Source organism: Apis laboriosa, unplaced genomic scaffold, assembly GCF_014066325.1.
Source record: "Apis laboriosa isolate Shangri-la unplaced genomic scaffold, ASM1406632v1 scaffold204_cov149, whole genome shotgun sequence".
NCBI classification, from domain to species: Eukaryota; Metazoa; Arthropoda; class Insecta; order Hymenoptera; family Apidae; genus Apis; species Apis laboriosa.
This window is the reverse complement of record NW_025222299.1, coordinates 1,249,775-1,258,533: the sequence shown is the minus strand read 5'-3', so window position 1 is coordinate 1,258,533 and position 8,759 is coordinate 1,249,775. Positions and strand designations below refer to the sequence as shown.

At 24.0% G+C, this 8,759-nt stretch overlaps 1 protein-coding gene across 3 annotated transcripts; it reads left to right on the top strand.

Annotated features, from left to right (window-relative positions):
• On the top strand, nt 1–8,545 carry LOC122712731. Of its 3 annotated transcripts, none has more exons than XM_043932571.1 (20): nt 1–199; nt 752–1,166; nt 1,243–1,691; nt 1,769–1,947; nt 2,042–2,442; nt 2,557–2,734; nt 2,822–3,033; nt 3,117–3,298; nt 3,383–3,510; nt 3,585–3,716; nt 3,809–3,940; nt 4,014–4,140; nt 4,216–4,778; nt 4,879–5,247; nt 5,367–5,724; nt 5,982–6,310; nt 6,456–7,288; nt 7,365–7,498; nt 7,622–7,800; nt 7,925–8,545. In XM_043932571.1, the coding sequence occupies exons 2-20, from the start codon at nt 778–780 to the stop codon at nt 8,186–8,188; spliced, it is 5,538 nt and encodes a 1,845-aa protein (XP_043788506.1). In that variant the 5' UTR covers nt 1–199; nt 752–777; the 3' UTR covers nt 8,189–8,545. The 3 variants fall into 3 exon arrangements, with proteins under 3 accessions (XP_043788506.1, XP_043788505.1, XP_043788507.1); XM_043932570.1 differs by having other exon boundaries at nt 713–1,166; XM_043932572.1 differs by lacking the exons at nt 1–199; nt 752–1,166 and having other exon boundaries at nt 1,309–1,478; nt 1,582–1,691; nt 7,925–8,543.
• Nucleotides 8,546–8,759: the final 214 nt, after the last annotated feature.

Here is an 8,759-nt window from a genome sequence, read left to right as displayed (position 1 = left end):
TATTTTGTAAAAATGTAATGTAAATAATCAGTGTTTTTAATATCTTACGTGCGAAAAAAATAATACGTTTCGACGGAATGCGCAATGTGAAATTTGTTTTAGATTCCTTTTCCAATAATTTCTTTTTGGCGCAAAAAGAATTTCTTAATAGGCAAAATTTTCTCATCAATTATATTATTTTACAATTGCATAAATACAGGTATAATAGCTCATAATAACTTTTTTATTTATGTGTTTAACATATCGCGCAATCGTAATAGTAAATGAAATATAATAAATGTTATATAAATTTTTATATGTTATATAAATATTGCATGTTTTAGATTGTGTTACAAATAATTTATTATATATTTAAAATAATTTTATAATTATAATTAATAATTATATTGATTTAAATGTTTAAATTTGTGGAATTTTATAATTAATTCCCTATCTATTTACTTTTTAAATTTATATTATAAGTACATTTTAATTACATTAAATATTTGATATATATAAATTTTTAAAACTTAAAACTTAAAACTAATATATAAATTTTTATAAACTTGTATTTGATAAAAAGAGATTTGATAAAAATTATATTAACTTGAACATTATAAATATATATTTTTGTATTTTTTCTTTTTACAATATGATATTTTTAATAAATTTTTCTTTTAAATTTATGAAATTTCAGATCAAATTTATCTATTTAAATCATTTTATATTTCAGGTAGTATTAAAATTATCATTTTTAATATAATGATTGCAGAAATAGGCACAGAAGGCTTTCAGCCAATGACAAATTTTAGTGAAAAAAATTTATTTAAGTTACAATGTTTAATTAAAGCAACAAATATACAACATAGTGCACAATGTGAATATGGAAAAAGATTATTTTTAGCACTTACAACAGGAAATGCTGAAATTTTTTTATATTATAAAAAAAATTCAACATCTACTGCAATTATTAGAAGAATACCTTGGTTTCAAGGATCTCATAAACAAATCTCAGCTTTATGTTTTCATTCAATGGGATCATGGTTATTATCTACAAGTGTTGATGGATCTGTATATATAATTCCTGCTCTGTGCTTTGTAGATGAAAATTGTGAGAAAGATAAGAGATGGACTAGTGATGATATAACTTCTTTTCCTTCTATTAGTTCACAATCATCTCATTCAAAGTATATATCATAATTGAAAGAAATTACTTGTGATTTAATATTTATTTTATTTTATTTTATAATTTAAAATTTTTAGACCTACTGCAATAGTATGGTGGCAAAGTATACTAATACCTGCTGAAATTGGTATTATTGGGACAGAATATGGAGAAATCATATTTATTAATCTTGAAACTGGCCATCAAACAAATGTTACACAAATTAAAGGAAATATCATTAGTCTGCATATTTGTCGTGACCAAAGTAATGACATTGTATCTCTTCTGATAACAAGTCAATCCAGAAGACAATGGAGATTACTTTTAGAACAGCGTACATATAGTTGTTTGCATCATTTAGAAAATGGAGAATCATATAATGCATTACATACAAATGATAACATATATGATAACACCAAAATATTTGCTTCTACTAGATCTAGATTGCAAGGACTCAAGCAATTGTCTGTGGATAAACTTGCAATACTCAGACAAAAATTAATAGAAACAAAAAGTCAGACATTAGGAGAAAATTTGCAGTATCATGGTTATATATATTATATAATATGATGTTAAAATCAAATTTTATTGTTGATCATTAATGAAATTTTATTAATTTTGCAGATATTACAAATAATCGAAATACTCAAAATACAACTATTAATTCTGAATCTTCAACAGAAGTAAATCAGAATCAAATAACACCAGAAGTGATGTCAAAAGAAGTATTTCTAATGTCTCAATTAGACAGAGAAGGACATCAATTATATACATGTTATCATTCTATTACAAGTCAAATATTGGTATAGAAATTAATTAATTAATTTTTATTGATTAAAAATAATTAATTTTTATTGAAATAATAAATATGATATAAAAATAATTTTATAATTATAGGTATATGGACCTAATTTTACTACTGTACCTCTATCAGCACATAAAGTATTTGAATCATGTAGAAACATTTTATTAACTCAACGATTTTTTTTTATTACTGATGTTAGTCAACGTATAATATATGTAATATCAGATAGATTATCTGAAACTCGTAGGAATGATAATGGTAAATTTAATCCAGAATGTATTGTTGGTCATTTTTCTTTAATAAATAGTAAAGAAGTAATACGTGCTGTGTACAGAGCTATTGATTGTACAAATAATTCATCAACAATACTTTCTGAAGAAATTAAAAATAAATATACATTACCAAAAGGAATAAAAGATATTAAAATTGAATTACCTCATGTGGATACATGTATAATTGTAACAAATCATTCTGTATATAAAATTGTTTTAAGGTTAATATTATATTTATTATATTTTATTATTTTAATATGAATAATAATTATATATATAATATATGAATAATAATATAATTATTTATAATAATTATATTTTTTTTGGTTTTATAGAAAACCAATATTATCAATTTTTATGGAATTAGTATTAAAAAATAATGAACTCGAAAAAGCAGCAAAATTAGCTATAATATTTGGTATAAATGCACAACAATTATTAGAGCAAGCTGGTGATATACTTTTAATGAATAAAGAATTTCCACGTGCAGTAGCTTGTTATAAATTGTCTAAAGTAAGTAGATATAAAAAAGATACATAATATTATATAATTTCTGTAATACAGATTGATATATTTTAATTTTTATATATTTTTTTTCAGTGTAGAATAATGAAGAGCATGTTAAAATTTGCATCTGTTGGATATACAGCAGATTTACTACGTTGTCTGACACATTGTTTAGCTTCTCCAGCTATTAGTGAATTACCTGTTGCACCAAGAATACATCTTTCTAATTTATGTGTTTTAGCTTTTATTGAACGGACGCTTAGAATTTCATCTCAGAAGTCCAAAGCTATATATAAAGAATTTTTGTAAGCATTTAATTAAAACTTTTTTAGATATAACTAGAAATTTTATAAAGAAAATTATGTAATAAAAATTATTTGAATTGTAGATATTTTTTATCTACAAATTCTTTTTATGATGAGTTATTAGCAGTTAACATCGCTGGACAGGCATGTTTATGGGAGGTGTTGCATCATTTAGCAACACAAAAGGGTCTTTATGGACAAATGTTAGATATTCTTATGAGGACAATACATAATTTCAGTACAAGCAATTTCCAACCAACACCATGTAATATATAATTATAACAATTATAATTGGAAAATAAGAGAAGATAATTATACAAATATTTATAAAATATTTATTTTATTTTAGATGGCTTATTAATATGTATAAGTGAACCAAATCTAATGCAAGCAATGTTAGTATACCCTGAGTTAGCTAGAAATCACATGTCATTTATACTTGATAATCTTCAAAATTCTCAAATTTTTGTATTGCAAGTAAGATTTAGATCATATTTATAATACAATAATATAAATAATTTTGTTTTTATATTATAATAAATATTTTTCAGAGATTAGTAACACTATACGATCCAACGAATCCAGTAATAAGACCTAGAGTAGTACGATGCCGATTACGTCATAGAACTACTTCGCATAGTTCTCAATCTAGTCAATGTGATTCTATAGATCTCATGGAAAATGTATGCTTATGTTTTATTAATTAATTATTCATATATATAATTATTATTCATTAATTATTCATAGTTAATATTTATTTTCATTTTTCATATAGGATGAGGCTGATACATTAATAGAAGAAATCATAGAAACTTTTTTACTAATTTTATTAACTTTGATTTGTAAAAAATCTATTTTACATCAAGAATCTACTACATATAATATTGATTTATTAGCTCTTAAGAAGGTAATTATCATGATATAAACTATTTAATGTTTTGTTTTAGTAAATAATTATAAGTTTATATAATTTGAAATAGGATCACAATAATTCTAATTCTGGTGTTGATTTCAAGAGAAGGCCATTGTGTGCAGGATTTTCTCATGTTGCTCTTATCAGAAATGGAAATGTTTATACATGGGGAAGTTCTGTGCAAGGATGTTTAGGTGAATATATATATATAATTAAACACATATTTTTGTATTTTTTATTTATCTTATATTTACATTAATTATTATTAGGCACTGGTTCATCTGTATTAAGATATGGTTCACCTCAAGTTATATCTTTCTTTTGGATAATGGAAATTGAGGTTCTCAGTGTATCTTGTGGTCATTGTCATACTTTGGCAGTAACTAATAATGGCGTTTATGCATGGGGATCAAGTCAGTTTGGTCAATTGGGTTTGGGTAAAATTTTACAATGCTCAACTCCTGAATTGATTACTTCTTTGGCTCAAGAAGTCATTGTTGATGCAGTAGCTGGACAATATCATTCTGTTGCATTAACTTCGGATGGAAGGGTCTTTACATGGGGTTGGGGTGTTCATGGTCAATTAGGTCATGGTAATACTGATAAAAAAATGACTCCTACATTAGTTACATCTTTACTTGGTATAGTTATACGTTTTATTACTGCCGGTCATGCACATACATTGGCTCTTTCAATAGAAGGTATTATATATGCATTTGGTTGTAATATTTTTGGACAATTAGGTGTGGGCAATAATATTAAAAGTTCAGTACCAATAAAAATCTCATTATCAGAAAGAATAATTCTTATTGCAACTGGATATTTTCATAATGTAAGTAAAAAATTTTATAAAATCATTTATTATATTAAAATAAATTAATAAAAATGAATTACATAATTTCAATAATTGTCAATATTATCATTTTGTTTAGCTTGCAGTTAGTTGTACAAATAAGTTATATATCTGGGGAGCTAGTCCTCAAGTTCTTCGATTGCAAGCACAAACACAAAAGCGGACTCGAATATTGGAACAACGAGATATAAAACAGTTAGAAAATATTGATGAGTTCGAAAAAGTTGCAGATTCCACAAATATGAATGATACAAATGAAGAAGTTTTAGAAAATGATGCACAAAATAAAAATGCACAAGCAAAAAGTGGAATTAATACAGAATCACGAAGAAAACAATTAGATAATGTGTGTTTAAGAAATGTAAATGTCGGATCACTTGAAGAGGCTCAAACTCATTTAAAACCAACTATTGTAGATACTAGTTTAGTTAAAGGAAATATCATACAGGCCAGTTATGAAATTTTTTATTCTTTAATTATTTCACAAATAAAATTATCATTTTATTATTTTAAAATTTTCGTTAAGTCTTAAAATTTTTTATTGTAATTTATTAATTATAATAACAGATATCAACTGGTTGTCATCATAATGCTCTTGTAACAAAAGATGGATCACTTTATACATGGGGTAGAAATTTAGATGGACAAATAGGCAATGGTAGTCGACGAGAAGTTCCGATTCCTACTCCACTGTGTTACAATCCTGTTTCGATTTTTGCACAAGTACCTCCAAGACATAATGCTTATAAACGTACAGGAGAAGAACAAGAAATAAATGATATAAAAAATATTATGAGTGAGAAAAACGGAAATGTACATAATGAAATTAAATCGGAAAATAATGAATCTAGAGAAAAAATAAATGCTATAATTAAAACTGTTGGAGTTTACTGTGGATATGATTATACAATTGCTATTCAACCAGGTATTTAATATATTGTTTTATAAATATACAATAACAAATATTAAAAAAATTTTTTAAAATTTTATATTTAAACATTAAAGTATAACATAATATTTAAATATATAAACTTTAGTATAAAATATAATATAAAATCTTATTAAGTTTGTAAATGCAGATTTTTAAATTAATTTAAAATGATCATTTTTTTTTTTTGTATTAAATAAATTTCAGATTCTATTCTACATAAAATTTTCATTTTTTATTATATTTTCTTTCAGGAGGTACAATTTTAGCTTGGGGTAATAACAGTAGAGCACAATTAGGCCGACTTCCTGCAAAAGATATGCGTGATACCGATGATAAACTTGTATTAATTAAAAAACGAGTTGTACGACTTCCTCATACGTCGCATGTAGCTTTGGACATGCCCACTCAAGTTCCTAATATCCCCGCTCCCATCATTTCTTATCAAAGTTATGACATATCTTCTTTGGCAGGTACTATTTGTCCTTTAAGTGTTATTGAAAAATCACCAGGAGAATTGACATTACATTATGCATTAGAATATTTCTCTGGTTTGTATGATTCCTCGAAAATTATAGAAAAGGTTGGTTTTTTATTTTATATAATTTTTTAAAGAAATTAATTTTATTAAATATATTTTTATAGCTATAAATAAATAAAAATTTTTATAGTTTATTTTTAATTAATTAATTAATTAATTAATTAATTTTTTAACTTTATATTTTTAGTGTATTGAATTAGGAAATTACCAAGCTTGCTCAAAAATTGCTCTACTGCAACATAATATTTCTGAAGCATTTTCCTATCAATTGAAAATTTTACATTTACTGAGTCTCCAATCTTGTTCAAAAGTGAAGTCTGAAAATTTATATGAAGAAATGGAACAAAAGTCTACTGAAGAATCTGATTTAAAGAAATCTTCGTTAAAACATGTTAAAAAAAATACCGAACTTTTCAATAGACAAGTAGAGAAGAATCTGATTGATTCTGTTAAGGATTGCGCTGCCAAAAACAAAATGAAAATTCCTGCCAGCAAATCACTGAACAGTCTTCAATTACTTCAACAAGAATTGTACACATTTGACTGTCAAGGAGGATTAGAAGAATTATGCAAAGATATTAAATGTGAGAATACATCTACAGAAATTTTCGAAGATAGTTTTGATTCTGATGTTAGTTCTGATTCGGAGGAATGGGTGGAAAATCTTATTTTGAAAGAAAATCAATTACGAAAGCAAGAAAAAATAGGAAAATTCACTGAAGATAATTCAGGAATTTCCTCTATGAAAAAAACATTGGATCAATTGCCTAAAAATAGTGGAGCATTCAATGAAAAAAAAATTACACAATTTTGGCAAAATAATATAACCAATGAAGCTATAAAAGTAATTAAGTTCTTTTTAAATGAAATGGAAAATGAAACAGATACTATCAAATGTAAAATATTACAAGATGCACTTAATTTTTGGATTGAACATGATTTAGTTATACAAACAATAGAAAACGTATTTTTAGAGCATATTCAATCAATTTTTTATCCCCTTGGATTATTATTATTTTGGTAAATTCTTTACATGTATATGGTATATTTTTTGAGATAATATAATTTATTATTAAAATATTAAATATTTTTATAGCCAAGAAATAATGGAAAAATATTTGGATATAAATAAAAATGATGCAAAAGTCAAAAGCTTTATTGCAATTGATTATTTTTCTATTAAATTTTGTTTTCAAATATGTTCCATGTTACTACATCACATAGATCAAGGTAAGAAATTTTATTTATTTATTTATTTATTTTTTTGGTATAATATATGGAATAAAAAATTATTTTATATTATGTTACTATGTTATTAAAGATATTTATATTAGATTATTAAATATTTTTTAGATCAACCTATGCCTGAATTCATTAAATTATTATCTTCTTTAACGGCTGATCAATTTGGACCACCATTAACTGGATATCCAGGCTCAAGTGGAAATAATACTTCAAAGCAAATGATGGAAGGAGTTATAAGTACTATATCTTCTAATATTCATGATTCTAAATCGTTTGTACATATTAAGGTAAATTTTATATTTATAAAATATTATTTTTTTTAAAAAATATATTTATATCATTTAAATCAATAATCATTTTTATAAAAATGATTTTTTATATAAATGATAAAATTTTTTTATTTGAAATTAGGATCCGAATGAGGTATATCGATTTCTCGAAACTGAAGAAGACACAATGATATTCACATGTGGACATCACTTTTCATTATCTGCATATAAAAATGAAATAATTCCAATGATGGAAACTGAATTATTAACATCCGAATCGTTAGTTCTTCCATGTACAGCTCAGTACTTAGAAAAAATGTTATCTCAAACTACTAAACCAGAAATATTGTGTCCTTTATGTATTCCCAGAGCGTTGGAAACATTAGTGAAGAAGTATAATGGATGAAAAGTATGTACCTGAATTTTATTTTAACAAAAAAAAACAAGAGTGATATATGCAACTTTTTTTTAAAGATCTCAAAAGATTCTATAATAACACATATAAAATAAACTTTTAAATTAATTTTAATAATCTAAAATGTTGAAAAAAAACTGAAATATAGTGAATATATATTAAATTAACAATATGTTTAAATTTGCAACAATACTTATCTTTATTACATTGTAGATAAGTATCATAAAATAGTATAAAGCTCTCTATATCTTTGAAAGCATATTTTTTAAATTATCTATATATAATTATCTATAGATAATTCTATATAGATATTATAATGCACTTTTATTATTTAAATACATCTTATCAAATATCAGAAAATTATTTGATTACGCACATTGAAATTGAACTATTCATTGAAACTAGATATTATGTGTTCATGAATTATTGTAAAATAATATTTCAAATATTTTTTGCTAATATATATTATAAACTAACAAATAATATTATAATTATATATAATATTATGCATTATGCATACTTTCATTCTATATTTACATTCGTGAGATTCAAAAAGTTGTAA